The 18,573-nt window shown below is 44.2% G+C and overlaps 2 protein-coding genes across 2 annotated transcripts; one reads left to right on the top strand and one right to left on the bottom strand.

Annotated features, from left to right (window-relative positions):
* The first annotated feature begins 2,362 nt into the window (after window positions 1-2,362).
* On the top strand, window positions 2,363-14,158 carry rbm38 (RNA binding motif protein 38). Its single transcript, XM_053849073.1, has 4 exons — window positions 2,363-2,809; window positions 3,854-3,977; window positions 5,779-5,833; window positions 12,466-14,158. The coding sequence occupies exons 1-4, from the start codon at window positions 2,588-2,590 to the stop codon at window positions 12,818-12,820; spliced, it is 756 nt and encodes a 251-aa protein (XP_053705048.1). The 5' UTR covers window positions 2,363-2,587; the 3' UTR covers window positions 12,821-14,158.
* A 1,470-nt stretch (window positions 14,159-15,628) lies between these two features.
* Window positions 15,629-17,852, bottom strand: mipb (major intrinsic protein of lens fiber b). Its single transcript, XM_053850118.1, has 4 exons — window positions 17,130-17,852; window positions 16,894-17,058; window positions 16,751-16,831; window positions 15,629-16,687 (listed from the first exon to the last, which is right to left on the bottom strand). The coding sequence occupies exons 1-4, from the start codon at window positions 17,487-17,489 to the stop codon at window positions 16,502-16,504; spliced, it is 792 nt and encodes a 263-aa protein (XP_053706093.1). The 5' UTR covers window positions 17,490-17,852; the 3' UTR covers window positions 15,629-16,501.
* Between the last annotated feature and the right edge of the window lie 721 nt (window positions 17,853-18,573).

Genomic DNA, 18,573 nt, shown 5'->3' with positions numbered 1-18,573 from the left:
AAAGGCTCCCCTGGACTGGACAAGGTCACGCGTGCAGAGGAGTCAGAACCTACAGAGAAAACAGTAGCAATGAACATTGGAGAGACTTTGTCACACACACGCAGACTGCAGTGGATGCTTTCTTCTGTTCAAGCAATGTGTGCGCCTCACTTGAGGCACACCTCATGCTGTGGACCAAACATGTGGACAGACACAGTCACCGACCTGAACACGGACAAGCGTGTAACCTCAGTGGAATGTACCCAAGAAGCTGCGCTCAAATTCAACCTGCGCGGATGCTCGGGATTTTCACTCGGGTCCGTGACGACCAACCATCTGATTGTGACGCTCGGATGAATGTCAGACCGCAGTAGCACATTTTTATTTCCTTTACAAAACACGGCGAGTCTAAAGTACGACTGAATTACTCGTTGGCTGACTGCACTTTAAGGAAGAGGCCAACGTCATAAAAGGATTGTGGCAATATAGAGGCCTTTACCAGAGAGTTGATACTTAGCAAAACCATAATATTCTTTATTTTTGTGGCTTCAGCTTTCCACTTTCTGAGAAAAGGAGGCCTGGCGGTGGCGATAGCTAACCATTGGAAGGTAAATGAGATGACAAATTGTCCAGTTTTAAATCAAATGTAATATAATTTTATCTATTTATACAGACCTATTGCTTCAGAGGTCATTTACAATTTGCAATTCAACCTGATATTCAGTGTTAATGATGAAATTAAAGTGGATAAGGAGTAATGAAAAGTTTAGCAATAAGCCTTTCTGGTTTCCATGGTGGACGAAACATCAAATACCCAAAGCAACGGTACTGCAGTATTAGCCGTGGGCATTCTTTCTTTTGTCTGTGAATATAGAATTGTAAATATGCTTCAGATGTACTATATAAATATATATAAATAAATATAAATATATATATAAATATATGCTTTTGTAGGTCACATACTGTTTTTGCACAAGGCTTAATATTTAAGAGTGTAATTTTCTTATTTTGTTGTAGGTCAGCTTTTACTTTTTGAATTCGGGACTCTTATTCGTCACCATCTAGACTTCTCTTGGAAAGCACTTTCTTTTCTTTGTGATTTTTAGTTTTCGATGACAAATAGTTGTTTTCTTTTCAGGATTTAATCTTAGCTAACCAGGTGCTAGTGATTGTGTCATTTTTGATAATATAAATTATTATTTTTTTGGAGCATAACATGAAAAAGAAAACAAAAAAAGACAACAAAAAAAAAAACGTTACATATGCCGATAGAAAGCAAGTTGACACATGATTGTGTTTGGCTTCTAGGGCCCAGATGTCTTACCTGTTTGTGAGGTGATATTTTAAAAACCTTTTGCTTCCATGTGTGACTTGAGATTTGCTCCAGAGATTTTTCTGCTTTGAATTATGCCAACTTGATTCTTCAGCTTTGTCTCCATATGTGACATTCTGAAAAGCAGTTCATCACATAGAAAGCAGTGTCAGTTGCTTCCATAAAAACACAGAAATGGACTTTAAATTTGAGTAAAAGACAACAGTGGAGTTCCACTGTAACTGAATTTAAAGAGTCGTGCACAATCCAAAGATTTTAGTTTCTCATTCCGCAGCGGTTTCCGTGTGCTTTAGATGTCGCACATGAAGCACAGTATGTTTAAACCTCTCCTGTAGGTCGTAGAGACCAGTCTGGTTCTGCTGAGATGGGTTTTGTTTTCTGTGATCGTTTCCTCTTTTTTGTGTCGGCCAGTTTAAATTGTGGTGCTGAAAATAGTGATTTCACAAGAGATTAAGACTTTTTAAACTGGAACTGTATGATGTCATAATGTCTCATCATGATAACAGTTTGGGGTTTTTGTTGGTTTCCTCAGTCTCGGAAAAAAAATAAAAAATCTACGATATTCTGCTTTAAAAAAGATGATAGAAAAGCTCCACCTGGGGAAGACGCAGTTGTTAGTACAGGATGTTAACTACTGTTTCTTTGTTTTCTTACATTGTTTCTTGATGTTAATATTGATGTAAATACAAATTTATATTTAAACATTGAAAGCCTCTGCTCATTTATTTAAATAAAACATTCCCTGATATCCTGAGTACGTCATTGATAGTTATTTTAACATACGTCTATGTTTTTCTCACGAGATTATTTCATGCTGCCCGTTAGTTGGCTTATTACTATGGTTATAACTGTATTACTATTATGTTGTTGACAATTAAACGGCTGTAACGTTGTTATATGACCACATGGTGGAGCGGGTATTGCTCCTCAATTCGTTGGGGAGGTTGCAATACATTGGTTCGCCACTAGATGGTGCTAGATCGTTTGTGCTGCTGGGCGGGAGCGTGCGTCTCAGAAGGACGCACAGATCGTCTATTGGGTCGGTGGACTCGCATGAAACCGCCCCCTTTAAGCTGCTAGACTTTGCCCCCTTTTTTCTGGGATGCGAGAAGCGCTTGTGAAACACCTGTCAGCGACTGAGAACCCCCCAAAAACCACATCGAGGATAAGGTTATGACGGACGGGACTAGATTTTCCTCATGAATCACTCCGCCGTGGCTTAAAGTTGCAGCTCTTCTTCGACGCGGTTTTTTATTTTTTATTTTTTTTTTGGTCATGACTTCGCCGCTGTTTCTGGGTCACCTGGCCGGGGTTCCGTTAGAGATCATGAACCCCGCCAGCGACAAGGACACCACCTACACGAAGATATTTGTGGGGGGCCTGCCGTACCACACCGACGACGCGTCTCTGCGGAAATATTTCGAGAGTTTCGGGGACATCGACGAGGCGGTGGTGATCATCGACAAGCAGACCGGCAAGTCCCGAGGATACGGCTTCGTAAGTGCTGTCAAACAGTCGTTTCTGACCAAGTTTCTGCTCCAACTTCTGTTTAAAAACACCCGACTCCTGAGTGAGAACAAGACAGTGACTCAGTGTCAGCATCAGATCAGTGTCACATGCCGAGAGAATGAGAGGCAGGTCTTGCCAATAAGTGTGACATCAATTGCACACACACACACACACACACAAGGATATTACAGCAGCGGATGGGCAGCACCAGGGTGCAAAGGTCAAACCATAAGGGAGCATTTCACACATTCCGTCCAGGATGAACAGGTGGACATATGTCATGTGACATGGCAGATCCAGGAAAGAAATAAAGAGATCAAGTGGAGAAACCACAGCAACAATATCCATTCAAGGATCCTGGTTCTGACTCACTTATCAGTTTCATGCTCAACACTGGGCAGATGTTCTGTGTCCAGTTGCCTAATATTTCAACTGTCGTGTGTTTTCCATCACGGAACCTGACCTATATCAAAGACCATGTTGGGAAACTGAGTGTTTACAAGAATTATTGGTTAAAAAAATAGTTCCCATCGATATTCTTGTCTTAGCTAGTCGGAATCTAAGTGTCAAACTGCTCTCTCTGGCAGAAACTGCTCTTATATTTTCACCGGTTGAAGGATGAGTGTTGAATCTCTGACTACAGAAATCCATTCAATGAGTTCATTATGGTTACTGAGTGTGTGTGTGTTGACCTTTATCACCCTCCTCCCACTGCTTTCTGCCCACTCCTCATCTCCCTCCAGGTAGATCCCAGCATCTTTGGCATCCCAGTTTGCAGAGCGATAGCTCAACTCCTACGACACAGCCCACATCACAACTGAAGCTCACACTAGTGCACACACACACTGCATCGTCCTCGGAAAGAGCAAATGCTTTATATCATTAGAGGACAAGGACAGATTCCACCCCGCCGCCAGCGCTGACTGTCACTTCCTCTTAGCACTAATACACGGTTGAACACAACATAAACCAAGGCTGTCTTATCGATCAAATGGTCACAGTCATGTCACCACGGTGATCGTACGTCTACAGGTGACCATGGTGGACAGAGCGGCAGCAGAGCAGGCGTGCAAAGACGCCAACCCCATTATCGACGGCAGGAAAGCCAATGTAAACCTGGCCTATTTAGGAGCCAAACCTCGCAGCACACCGACTGGTGAGTGAAGAACGACACCGTTGTCTCATGATGTAAGGGGAAATATTGATATTTCTATTGCTTTACTAAGAATGTGTGACCACCTGTCAAGGAAAACAAAATATGTAGTCACCAAGGACTAACAGAATAAACATCAAAACATCAGGTAGACACCACTGAAATGTAAGTCGGCCATGTTATGTACTGAAAAAAGTGTCATGTGTTTTATTAATATATAAAATAAAATGTTAACTCTACCTAATATTATTTTATTCTCTATAAAAACAGTTATATATACCGAAAGATGGTTAAACAAATATGTAAATGTCGTGAAAATCTCTGGCAATCCTCTCCATTTTTGCTCCGTCTATAGGCTCTTCCTGCACATCATCAACGTCCAACAACTTCCTCACCATCTGAGTCTTCCTCTTCCATGTCACTTTTTTGTCACTGTTTTCTAACTGGATTTTTGGCTCCATTGTCAAATGAAACTTGATTTATTTCAGTAAAATGATGGAGGCCTCACTTTCCCTAGACTTTGACCGACACTTTATAAACCCCAAAAGACAAATGCAGAGTCAAAAACTGACCACCCTGCTTTGGATTTAATAATGAACTTCATGTGATTTCAACCCTCCATTTGACTGGGAGATTACAAACTTCTAACTCGGCTGATTCACACCTACATGCTTTAGTTTGCTGTTTTGACAGTCACACATTGCAAAACCTGTGATCTTCAAGAAGGAAAACAAAAAAACAAGGCCACTTGTCAAGCGTCAGAAAACCAAATTTCATGGCTTCACTCACATTTTTGTGGCATCAAGTGTTCTGAATGCTTTCAGAAATGTTACCCAACAAGCTTTCATGTGGAGCTGAAGTTTGTTTTTTTTGTCATGCATCAATCCACTGTCATGTTATGGAACTTCGTGAGCCACAAACCAAGCAAAACGCACAGTCTTCCTCCTGGAACATCCTCATTTCATTACATGTCAGCAAGCTAACACTTCTATCTGAGCGGACTTACAACAAGTCCATTAAAGCATGACCTTCCTCGGCTAATCGACTCAATGATCCACTCTGTGAGAGAGCAGCTCCAGGTGGGCACTTTGGTTCAGAAATAGAATTTCAACACGGCTTTCCACCAGATGTAATGCTGAATATAACAACGAAGGGTGAGCGAAATAATCCCTCCCCATCCTCTGATCTCAAATAAGAACTGCTGGGAGCAATGCAGTTGTGACACCAGCCAACTCATTTAGATTTATTCAGTGATTAATATTTAGAATTGAGATCTTCTCTGGGCTCAGAGCCATCACACATCGGCGCTTTGTTTGCTGTGTTTTCCTGGGCACATCTCCTGCCACCAGGCTTTCTCAGCTTGAACCCATGCTGCGTTCAGGGCCCTGACAGCGGCGCTCCCTCGCTGGCCTGTGCTGGTTCAAATACCACAGTGTGTAGGTGTAATTGACAAACAGTGGCTCCAACAACAGCTGCCCTTATTCCGAGCCTGCGCCGCGATCCCTCCCGGCTGATGAGAGATGGCAGTGCTTGGGAAACTGTATTGTTGTGATAGATGGGTGGAGGGGCTTTTCTCTGAACGGTCAAGAAGAAACATCGGAATCCGGAGATAGAGCTGTGTCCTTCTTGCCCGTTCCTGGTGAGGTGTTTTGGTGCGAGGAAGTGATATCCTCATATACATGGAAACTTGTGAAACAAACTAGCAGAGACAGGCTGAGAGGGAAGCGGCCTCGTCCTTGTCTGTTCGTCTCTGCTCAGTCGTCTGCGGTGCCGATAGCTGAAATCTTTCTCTGTGTATCCGCAGCTCTCTCTGTTGGAGTTCAGCAAGTCCAGCCGTCCTGGGCTCAGAGGCAGTACGGGTAAGACAGAAGCTCTAGCCTCCTTTCCTCCTCTTTCTTCCCCTGTCTCTCGCAGGCACATGGCAACGCTGTGTCACTCCTCTGACCTTGACTTTTCTCACTCGTCCACACTCGGTGATTGAGAAAGACCTGCCGCACATTTCAGTCTCAAATCACTGCACGCCCCACTGGGTCCTTTATCTTCTACCCAGCTGAAGTCACTGTCTGGCTACATGTGTGTTACCCTTTTCAAGAGCTGTCGCAGAGTTACTGTGCTTCCATCTTGGTGAACAAAAGAGCTCAGCATGCTTGTAAGAAATATCAACACAGCAGAGCATTGTGATACTTGGTCTGTACTTTGATTTTTAAATTCTTTATATTGATTTTTTGGGAGGATAAAAATAAAAATAAATATTTTGAGTTTGGCTCGCACGACTCGGCTGTGTGCCACCTTGGCATTTCCTGCAGAGGCAGTCCACAGTTTACAGCCGATGTTTGGATGCGTTTCGGCTTCCAAGTGAAAGGAGGGTGCAACACTCGTTCCAAACTTGACCCACTTTGGTTCTTGGGATTTATCGTGCCGCAGGTATCATGAGGTTGTTGAGCATTCTCTGCCTCTGAGGTTATTCTAAAGCACGTTCTTGACAGTATCTGTTATGTCGGGTTGTTATCGTAAACAAATGTTTGCATGAGGAAAACATCTTCCTTTAAGTTACATTTGGAACACATACCGAAAGTGCGATTCATTTGTGATTAATCCTTGCCTAAACTATGGCTGTAATGTGTGTATATATTTAAAGGCTGTAATATCAAAATGTGCCAAATATAGGTTTGAAACACAACAGTGTTTCATAGAATGTCAAAAAAGTTGGGGTGAAGACTGAAGACCGCATCAAGTTGGAGATCTGACTTTGCCAAATACATTCAACCTTCAGTTTCTCAGAGTGAAGGATGATCTGGCTGACGGGAGAAAATCCCATTAAAACCCTCAACTCTTCTGAGTGCTATTAATATTGCAGTCCTCAATTTGTGAATGAGTGATGAGGGAGCTGAGGTTGACCCAGATGAGGCTCTGAATGAGCGGTGAGGGTTTGATTGGACGTCTCCTGCGGTTCTCTGCGACGCATTTTAATCTCAGCTTCCGGGAAAAGTAGCAGCTTTGGCGTCTGACAGACCCGCACAAAGAGGCGTGAACGTCACCTCGCCACACGCCCGAAAGGCAAACACCAACACACACAAACACGCAGCAAAGCTCTTTGTTTGGATAAACAAAGCAGGAGATACTTGGTCTTTACAGTAGCCTCCTTGGATGTGTCCCAACATGACTCCACGGTACCGAATTATCGCCTCTCCAGACCATCTCAGACTCTGACAAAACAAGAATTGTATTATTCCAACCAAAGCAGGTATTAAAATGGACCACCGCTTCCTCAATATTCATGGTGCAAACCACAGACTGACACTGAACTTGAACTATCACAGCAGCTGCAACATTCACTCCTTCCTCTTTTGTAAACCGTCAGCTTTGCATCCACCTGCATTCACCCTATGACCAATCGGATTCTGCAAAGTCAAAGAATTGCCACAAATATATGATATTGGAGACAAGTAGATATGAGTATGAATACAGACAAATCTGAAGTTTATATCAGGTGAAGGGTGAATGTGCTGCTCTCAGGCGACTTGTATCTTTGACATGATCAGGATGACTGCATCATCTTCTCTCTAGATGCGATGACTTCTCATCGCGCCCACAATATTTTAATCATATCTTGGTCTTATAAAACCATTTTCTGTTTTATATTTAAGTTGAAATGTGTGCGGGTAGCTGGTCATCCTTGTTAATTCTGGGGTTTAACACACGAGCTGTTGTCTCTGTGCGCCGCACCCCAACAGCAAACAACAAAGATAAACTCTGGCACTGCCAAAGCTCATCCTGCTACTTCGTGTGTTTGGAAAGGACAGCTGACGCCAACAGTGGCTATGAGCGGGGGTGAGGGAGGGAGTGGAGGGCGGGGGGGCGTCTGTCACCAGTGGGGTGCCTGCATCTAAAACCAAATCAGTCGGTGGCTCAACACGAAGTGAGTTGTTTTTGTTGTGGAGGTGGGCAGCCAGTAATGTGTCATTTGGGAGATCATAGCGCGGCGAGGGGGGGCGGCGACACCTGTGGCGTCGGGGTTGGGGCTCCTCTGACATTTAAACCAGGCATTCCTCATGAAGTGGAGGGTGAATAATGTTCGATGTGAATCATTGAAGAGCCCATGAGGTCGACGGAGGTCGGCTCCTTAAAGCCTCCGCGCCGCTCATGATGAACTCCGCTCCTCAACACATCGCTCAACACATCACTCTGGTCCGGGCCGCATCATGTATCGAGGGGTTTCAGTTGATGACAAAACTCCCAGGTGGATGTGCCTCTCGCCCGGAGACCTAATTAGCGGCAGCACTTCTGTCGGATAAAAAATAAAATTTGCTGAGGAAAAAAAAGGGAAATGAAACCTCCAGACTTAGGAAAAACTGGGGAAAAGGAATGTTGAAGTTGGAGCTGGAGGTTTTGGTGTGAAGCTGTGGTGGGTTGTGTTCAGGAACCAGTTTGGGGCTAAAACCCACAAGTGTGAGGGAAGTGTGACAAGTGACATTGGAGCAGAAGAAGATTCTTTTTGATAATTCGTGAGCGCTAACACTTTCATCACAATGACACGCTGTCAGGAGGATTTCGGTTGGCCTCTGATTGAGGAGATAAATGTCCAGCGCTGATTTGGGCCATCCATCGCTCACCCCCCTCCAGCTGTGTGTGCGTGTGTGTGTGTGTTTACAGAGAGGATGGAGGGTCAGCAGTGGATCTGGTCTGACTCACCCTCTTCACATCCCTCGTCCGTCAGACTATTAAAAGCAAGGCTGTCTCAAGGCATGAGAGATATGATGGCTGATCCTTCACCTCTGAGCCCCCGCCCCTCCACCTCCTCTGCCCCCTCCCTCAGCAAAAGTATCTTGACCCTGAACCCTGCGCAAAGTAACAGAAAGTGTCTTTTTAAGGGGGTGGTTCGCTGTTATCTGCTTCAGATGGGGGAGTAGAGAGGAAGCTGGCTTGGAGGGAGTGAACCCCGAGCGCAGGGGGTGGGGGGGGGATTCTGCTCTCATGGGTCTGTTAGTGAGCAAACACCCATGCAGCTGCACCAATTAGCCCGCCATGGCTCAGCCCTCACACATCACTTTAGAGGACTTTACACCGAATTACATTCATTTCCTGGAGACTTGCTTAACCACTGCTTGCTGAACTCTCAAACGCTAAACATCATGAATTATGAAAGAGGGACTTGCTGTCTTGCCCCACAGGGAGGTGAATCCCCACAGTGGATGTCTACATGTGCTTTTTAATTTGTGTTTGTACGAGTGCTTGCGTGATGCGAGGGGCGCTCCCGTCCAGTTAGTGCGTGTTTATATTTATATAAATCTGTCTTTGACAGCCAGTGATGATGCCACGCACGGGCAGGATGGAGGCGAGGAGCGCGGCTCTCGTACGATGCGGCTGTCACATCACATCAGTGTGTTTGGGGCGCAGGCAGGCGGCGGCGTACAGCCGTGGGAATGACACTGCACTTCTGGGAGAGACTCTGAGGGGCGAGCGGAGGGCTTATTAAAGACAACTCTTTTGAACTTATTTACTGCTCTCTTACTTCGTAATCGGACTAATGGCCATGTTTCGGAGCACATTCTAGAAATCACAGAACAGAAGCTACAGCTCAGTATTTAGCTGAGCAGGATCAAAACATGAGACCATAGTGCCGTCAGTATAGGTGTCTACATCATAGATGTTCCCAAAAATATCTTTTTTTTTTTTTTAATGACATTCAACAAAATAACTCCATTTCGCATTTGAAGCTTGAGACAAATTGTCTTTTAACTTGAAGTCTTTTAAATAACAACAATAAAAGCTGGTTCTGAAAATACAATTCAATTCAATTGTTGTCACCATAATTTCAGTATTTCATTTGGGACGCATTCATTTTAGTTATAAGCTAATATTACTTGGCACTAGTTCAGATACGTGCCACTAAAAATAGAAATGCAACTACATTCATTTAACAGAGCTGCTGCTAAGAATGTCCTCTGACCTGCAGCATCAGTTTGTGGAGTCTTGTTCTGCCAGCATATCGATACATTTTATTTGGATGTATTAGGATTGTCCTATATATTATACAGTTGTGAAAAGGGCCACTAATTCACCTTGCTGTCAGTTTGATAGTTTGTATTAATTCACCTGAAAAAAAGTTGATGTGATGAATCAGCAACTGTATGAAGGACAGCAATGTGCTCTTGTGTTCATTTGTTCATGAACTGAGATACAGTTGGGTGTCAGCTTGTCCTCACACAACTACTACTACTGTCTGCATGTGCCGGACTGTGACTGATGGGAACGTAACAGTCCAATTCCAATGAATTAATCCCAGGGGGAAAAAAGTGATTATTCTGAATTAAATTGAATAGATGGAGGGAAAATTTAAGTTTGAAAAACTTAAACATAGAGGCATGAAAGCTGTTTTTCCACCCTCATGTTTCAGCTGATAACTTACATCGGATGAATCTAGTATTGAAAATCATGGTGATTCATCCAACATAAAAACACAAGCTAGATTTTTTTAGATTAAATTCATCACGTTGAATAGAATCTTTTTTTGGTTCATTTTTGGCATTAGTGGCCACATTTACCATGATAACTACAATTTTACGGTCGCTTTTTTTTGCTCAATCTTCATGTAATTTGTAATCCAATCTCTCCCATAAATAATCTGGAGTCCAGGTGCAGACATCCAGAAAACAAGTCCTCACATACACTCATGAAATTCTGGCGTCAACTAAGTGCTCCCCTGACTGGAGGTGTCACACTATATTCCCGCCAACATGTGGTGGCTGTGAGGCAGACAAAATGTTTGTGAGCCTCCACCTCATTATAATGTTGGCAAGCATCTTGTGCTTCACATCAGTGGGCTTAAACACAGACCAGTGAGTCAGTCAGATATCATCACTCAGGAAGCTGGAGGGCTCCAACATTCTTACTAATTGATTTAATTACGCTTTGCTTCTGGAAGGATGACTGAAAGGCAGACATTGGCGGTTCATGCCAGCTTCGGAAAGCTAATGTGTGTGTGTGATCCGCATGTGCAGTCGGTGAGATGATCAATTTGGTCGATGTGGCGACAACAACAAACATCTGCATCGCATCATAATAGTGAAACAGGCTTCCCTCGGTGACCAGTAGCTCCTAAAACAGACCATCAGGGGAGGAAATGTGAGTCAAAAGATCGGCGATGTGGAAGCAGGAGCTTCCCTCTAACCCCATTTTAAATCTGGAGCAACATTAATAAGCAACTATTAAAGAGGCTGGCAGGCAGGAAGTCAAACCCAAATATCAGCAAAACAGTTATTGTATTAAGATAGAACTTCACAAACCAACATGTTGGCCTCCTGGAGCAACTCTACACAAAAGCTCTTTCAAGAAATCATTCGGATAGAAATGTGTTCCTGCAGAGATCACGTGGAGGTCTCCCAGTGTGCGGCGGTGTGTGTGTTGTGTATACAGTATGGTGGCTATGTTTGTTGTGTATGCACTCTGATGCCCATGATCTCTGTGTTTCGGGGGTAAATAGCAGCAGCAGCAGCAGCAGGCCGGTGCTCGCTGCCATCGTCGCCTGAGTCAGTGACAAGGTGACCAAAGGGTGAAAGGCCGTAGGTGCCGATTACATGAGCGCTCCTGTTAAATTCTGTCATCTCCACTTTCTTCGACTCCACTTGGCCACTCCAGCCAGATGTTAGCGCGGGTGCAGGTTAAGTGGGCCGCCTCAGGGGAGGTCATGACTGAGCATGAGAGGACAGCATGTTATTTTTCCTCATAAGATGGGTGTCTGTTTTGGCAACGTATAGGAGTGTCTGACTTCTGTGACCCTTCAGCTCATTTTACTTGACTACATTTAGTTGTGAAGGAGCCAGTGGAGTGTCTGTGTGCTACACGCAGACAAGATGGCTGCCACAGTCATGACAGCATTGTGCTTGTGGAATGCAAAGTGAGCGATTCAACTCTGCTGATATACACAGCTCTTAAAATGTAGCATCCATTATCCAAAACAGAAATGCATGGTTAAGATAATCTAATCTAATCTAATAGTCAAGAGGTTTGCCATGATTCAGACTCAGTTTTCCGTAGAACAAAAACAGGTTGTTTTTCAAATAACTGAATCTGAGGTCAAATTTATTTTGGAGAAAACATAGAGAAAAAATAGAGAAGACCAACATGACTTAATTTACTGCCAATTCAGGACTGTATTGTCTCAATATAAAAAAATCTTCATCTCCTGCTTGTGTTTTTTAGAAGTATAGGTGTTAGCTTTGAATATGACCTTGTTTTAAGTGGACATTTTTGTCCTTTATTTTTCTATATAATACACATTTCCAGAGTCACATGCAAGGGAGGCCAGTGGAGAAATAAAATTGGCCAAAAGAGGCAAAAAAATGAATGTCATTTACCTAGGTAGATACCGTGCTATTTACTGAGGCTCACCCAGGAACGGACCTGTCATGAGTGACAGAATGACACCATGAGTATCAGACGTCACCCAAAGCTGCACAATTCTAACGTTGTCTTGCTGTTCTGTGTCCAGGCTGATCCAGCAGTACGTCATCCCTCAAACTTTCCTCCAGCCCAGTCTGGTTCTGCAGTCCCAGCTGGGTCCAGCAGTGGCAGCACTGGCCTCCCCTTACCTGGACTACAGCTCTGCCTACAGCCACTACACCCCCACTGGACTGGAGCAGTACACCTGCACCCCCTCACCATCACCTTCTGGTGGCTACCTCGGCTACAGTTACTCCCCAGGATGCGCAGCGCCCGCTCTGACCACGTCGCCAACCCCCCCAACCGCCCTCCATCCTCCTCTTGCTGCTCTGACCACTGCGTCGGTCACGCCACCACACGCCTTCTTCCACTACCCTCTCCACTCCCCCGATCGCCTGCAGTGATTGATGAGTCAAAGCAGCGTGACCTCCTGACCTGTGACATCATCAAGATGAGACAGGATAAAGAGATATCATCAAAGGGCTTGAGGCGGGAACATTGTTTTTTATGTTGGTCAACTCCACGTTCTACTGGTTTCTCAGTGTTTGATGTGAATGTTCTCTGGAGTTGATGTTCAACCGTCACGGCTGGAAGCGTTGTGACTCATGGACACGAAGAGACAATGTGTTTGACATGATGCTGCTGCAGCACTTTTCTTTTTTAGAGGCACTGAGGCCTGTAGGTTTGCCAAGGAAAGACAGCGCTCCACTCCTTTTCCCTTCAAGATCTCAGTTCCATGTGGACGTGAAATGTCCACATCTGGTGTTGGAACTCTAACATCATGCTGCCTTTTTTGTTACGTTGATAATCAGAGAAGTGGAGCGTCGATAAGAGACACTTTGTATGGTCACATTCCAAATTTAAAATGCTCCAAAAGCTGTTTTTTCTTCTCTTTTATTTTTATGTTATTTTTTTATTTAACAAATGAAGAGGTAGGACAGCAAATCTCCAACAGTCCACTGTTAACTTTCTGTACCTTACAATTGCATGAAGATCACAAGTGGTTGTAAAGATAACTCTATTTATTTTAATTTGTCTGCCTCATCGTGTGAGAGGTTTTGCTTGTGGAGTCTGTGCACTCCACAGATAAACCTGAAGGTAATCCGTACTGAAAAATCCCCATCGGAGGGAGAAGAAGACTACAATTTCAACTGAAAAAAACAAATCTAAATACAGAGACAACCTGATATATGGACCGGGTATTAATCGTCAATAAAAATGGAGAAAAAAAACCCAAAAAGTAAGTAATTCACCTGATTTTCTTTACTATTATTTTCAAGAATAAACCAATTTGGAAGTACTTCTCCCTTTTATTTAACCAAATTCACTAAGGGAGGATCTGGAACAGCCTTTGATTCTGATCAAAGCAGTTCACTTTGCTAGGAGAAGAAGAAACATGTTCTTATAGTTCTACAGTTATACAGCGAAAGATTTAAAGTTCGATTGATCAGGTTCGACTTGTTCCTACATATCATGTCAAATGTGGAATTGCTGCTGAATGTGTGTGTGTGAGACACATGCTGTCGCTCTGTGTGAGAGACAGCGAGAGATTTATGGACACAGTTGACATCCGTGTCAGGACCAAGCTCGTCCTGCAGTCTATTGTGCCCCTCAGACTCGTGTCTTTGTTTATCTCAGCTGCAGAACAAGAAGCTGAGGCAAAGAGGCTCTCGGTTGGTGTCTTAAAACTAAGCCATATGCCAACGTACGATATGCAAAGTGAAGTTTAATAAAAAAATGTTTCCTTTTCTGAGGGATTCATTGTGTCATGTTTATTGTGTATGGTGATCGACAAATATGCAATGAAATAGTATTATATAATATTATTATATTGTTTTGATAACAGCCATTTCAGTCAGGATCTCTATATTTATCACCTGTTTATCGTAAAATAAACCTTCAAGACATCACACTGAAAGGACGTTTGCAAGTCAGAGCCAAGACATTATTATTATATTATTATATTATTATAAGGAATCACACAGGACAGGTGAATGAACCCTCTATATAAGGAAAATATATACACTTTCAATAAAACTCCATAAGACACGGACCTTATATTCTGCACCTTTAAGCAAACTGAAGTATACATTAAGTCATACACATCAGTCAATGAAATTGGCTTGTGTTCCAAGTCGTTTATCAGCACGATGCAGCACAGCAGAAGATTAACGCCTGTTATCAATCCTAAATTCACAGTCAGCACCAGGGTGGATTCAACCTTATCCAAAGACGACTTGAAACAACATACTCCCATTGCTAAACCACACAAATACCTCCAACCCAGTCAACCTACTCTGGAGGAAGGGGAGTTCACGTCCCTCAAATGAGTAATGTAACAATCTTGCCATCTAGTGGATAGTAATAGTAACTGCAAATTGTTTCACATTCACAATGGATTGAGTGAATTCGTCGGATAAGTTTCGTTCACATGAATTAATTTCAAACATAATCTTTATCATTCGACTCATAATAAAGTATTGAGTTTCTCAGAGAGCAAACGAATTCCATGAAAATATTGGACTTATATTCTATACTATTGTGTCTGAAACTTAACATATACTTTGACGAATAAGAGTTAGACAAATTAAACGACACTTAAAGTTAAGTAAAAGAAAGAAAATGGCTTCTCACCGGTGTAGAAAGTGTCCGGCTTCCAAACAGTTCGACGCCTGCGGCTTCACGCTGTCTCGTGTGGCACGGTGGGTGACTTATTTTGAGTATTATATTACTTTTATTTTTAATTAAATGTCACTTCTAAGAAAAAAAAACACGAACCATATTCGAAGCCCCCTCAACATTGAAGGCAAGCGTGAACTGCACTGCGTAACATCATCAGCAGGTGGCAGCTCGGTGTAAACAGAGTTTGGACATGACGCAGCTGTCGTCAAGCACGCTGTAACTGCCGTAAGTGAGTGTCGCAAAATTGTTGTCGCATGAAAAGACGCAGTTTTGTTTTAAGCAGATTAAATATATACTCGAATTAATTTGCATCGCTGTATATTTTTTTTCCACAATGTTTGTATATTTGTTTTTAAACAGTTTTTTGTGCTTATCGTTTTTAAATCGACACATTTTAAAGACCGTTTCTCCACCCGTCGATTATTCTTCTTCGCTTTATGTTTCAGTATTTACATTTTCTTACAATGACCCAGGTACTAGATAAAGTAGAAAAAGACAGACACAAAAACCAAAGACTTTTTATTATCAAGTTGTTTTTTTTCTTGATGTTTATTATCATTGAACTGTAATTGAAACACTTTGTGCTCAACGTAAAGCTTGCACGACTGATCTGTGGTGAACAGACCGTTATTTTTTATCAAAGTTTGGGGTACAACATTTCCTTGGGAGTGAGCTGGCTCAGAACAAAATAAAGCAGGTGGTTTGTGTAAAAATGAAAATCATAGCAAATACCACGGTGAAGGTCAGAGAAGTGATCATGTCTTAAAAATGAACACATTGAACATCGTTTTTGTACAAAACAGGAGCTTGGTTATGAAAATAAAACAAAATAAAAAGTTCTGTATCTGCAGTCTTGATCTTCAGGCACATGAACACACACATACAGTATGCACGCTCACTTGCACGCACAGACATGCACCGACTCTCACTCTCTCACATTCTGCGGCAGCGTCCACACACACAAACACACAGATAAAATGTAATGATGTGAAAAGAGTGAAAGCCTGGTCAAATCTAAAAGTATCATACCTCCACGTCTGGAGTCTGAAGTGCAGAAAACAAAATGAACTAACCTAAATTGGAGATAAATTCAGATGAATAATGAAAAGCATGCCCATCTTCACTGGTCTCCCCCCGCAGCATGACCCCGTCCCTGTCCCTGCACTCTGATCTCACCCTCCGTATCACCCCCTCATCCTGTTCCCCCGTCCCGAAAATTCCCATTTCAAGTCTCTTGATGATCCTCCTCAGCGCCAGCTAGCAGAACACAAACACAATCTCCAGTTGTGAACACAGAGTTAAGGTCAGGTTTAATTATGTGTTGGTGTTTACACTTAAATGATGTGTGGTGTTGGGGTCAGCGTTGCTGGTTCCTCAGCTCCAGTCAGTGATAGCGGGCAGGTTTACAGAGCTTGAGTCTTGAGCTCGATGGGCTCCCCGCGGGGGTCCTGCTGGTTGTCGTTGTCCTGGGATCGACTGCCCTTGAGCACAGCCAGACGCTCGGACAGACCCTTCACCCGCGGGAAGAGGATGAAGTCGTAAAGGACAGCACCGATGGCACCTCCTATGATGGGGCCGACCCAGTACACCTGCCAGAGACGTTGTCAAAATTGTTTGTCTGGGAGCCACCAGGGAAGAAGGAGACGCCTTACCCAGTGGTTGGTGAAGTTCCTGAAGAGAACCGCTGGGGCAAAGGACCTGGCAGGGTTCATGCCAGCACCTGTGTAGTACATCTAGAACACAAAACAATTGTGAGTCAATGAGGACCAGGGGCGTTTATGGCAGGGCGTCTCACCCCCATGAGATGGCCGATAGTGACGGAGAAGCCGATGGAAAGGGCGGCTGAGCCGAGGCGGCCGTTTCTCCTCTCGTCAGTCACCGCGAAGGTGCAAACCACAAGCTGCAGGGTGAGGATGATCTCCACAGTGGTGGCCATTCCCTGGCTGATACCAGGCTGCAGCTGTGGAGATAGTTGGTCCGTCATGAGAGGAAAAACGTGAGGAGGTTATGGAGAGCAACGACGGTACTTACAGTGTTCAAAGCCATGTTGCCCCTCATGTTGGCCGGCGTGACACCGTACAGTACAGCAGCCCCGGCGACAGCACCCAGACACTGGGCGATAATGTAGAAAATGGCACGGAAAAGAGACAGCTGGGCGCCCACCAGGTAGGCGAAGGTGACGGCGGGGTTGATGTGTCCGCCGCTGATGTGGCCGATGGACTGGATGAGGGTGGCGGCAGCCAGACCAAAACATAAGGCCACGTGGAGGACTTGATGAGGCCCAGTGGTCCAGCGCAGGGCCGCACCCATGCCGAAAAACACGAAAAACATGGTTCCAAAGAACTCGGCAAAAACTGCCCGCCAGAAATTAATTGACCTAAACTCCCACATCTTTGGCTCTCGACGCAGCTAATGGATTCCTTTAAAAAAAAATGAAAAGGTAACGCACACCTTTTCAAACGCCGATTCTTTTTTTTTTTTTTTTGCTAAGTCAGCAAACTGTGCTGACCAAAAACGTGAAACTGAGATTCTCCAAAATGTCCCAATCTTCACCAAACCAGGTTGATAAAGCTCAGCTCAGGTGCATTCGCTAGCCACCTCTGTCCACGTGTTGCAAAGACATAGGTGAGTGGGAGCGTGGGTGGAGGTGAGCTGTCAAGAGAACATCAATTCTAGGGGGTGAAGATGAAGTAAAGATGGACAAGACGGCGTGTCCGGTGGAGCTTTCAGCCTCTCTGACGGAGGAGAGAGGGCCAAACATGGGGCTTTATAATACCCCCCAGGGGCCCCAGGTGACGCCATAATCCCGCTGTAAGGCCAAGGGCGGGGACAGCAGAGCAGGACATCCTAAATCAAACAAACTTAACCCCTCAGATGCCCCTTCTGTCTGTGACTATCAAACTATTTCTGACAATCAAAAAGAATTGGTGTCACTATCATAAAAACAAATATCATGTAAATTCCCAACTTATTTTCAGGGTTCTCATATTCATCTGCGGTTGCTGACGTGGAGCCGAGTCCCGCACCAACCAAGAAAACGGATAATACAGTAGGGGGCCCGGGTGGAAGTGCCCAAAACTAACAAGCTGACCTGACCCAGACACGAAAAAGCCTGACCCCGTGAAACCATTGTCAGCAGAGGGGACGTGACAGAAGTCCCACCTGCATCATTTCACCACGGTTTTCATCACTGAGGTTTATAAGTGTGAACTAGAAACGGTGGGGTAGAAACAACAAGCAGTCGGCCGTGACTGGAGCCTTCTACTCTGGTGTCCATTCTGCCTCTGGCTTGAACAACCAGTGTTTGTTGGGAGGACGACGGGGTTACTGAGTGGCCACTGACCAGTCCAGAGCCGTCAGTTTGGTCGGAGCTGTGGTCAAGGGGGGGGGGTGGAGATGAATGCAGAACGCTGAGCTCGCCATTTAAATTAACACACACAATGCAAAATGCTGGCTGCACATTGGCAGTTATGGC

This window comes from Synchiropus splendidus, chromosome 18 (genome assembly GCF_027744825.2).
Source record: "Synchiropus splendidus isolate RoL2022-P1 chromosome 18, RoL_Sspl_1.0, whole genome shotgun sequence".
Lineage (NCBI taxonomy): Eukaryota > Metazoa > Chordata > Actinopteri > Syngnathiformes > Callionymidae > Synchiropus > Synchiropus splendidus.
The sequence above is the reverse complement of the archived record's forward strand: the minus strand, read 5'-3'. Positions and strand labels throughout refer to the sequence as shown.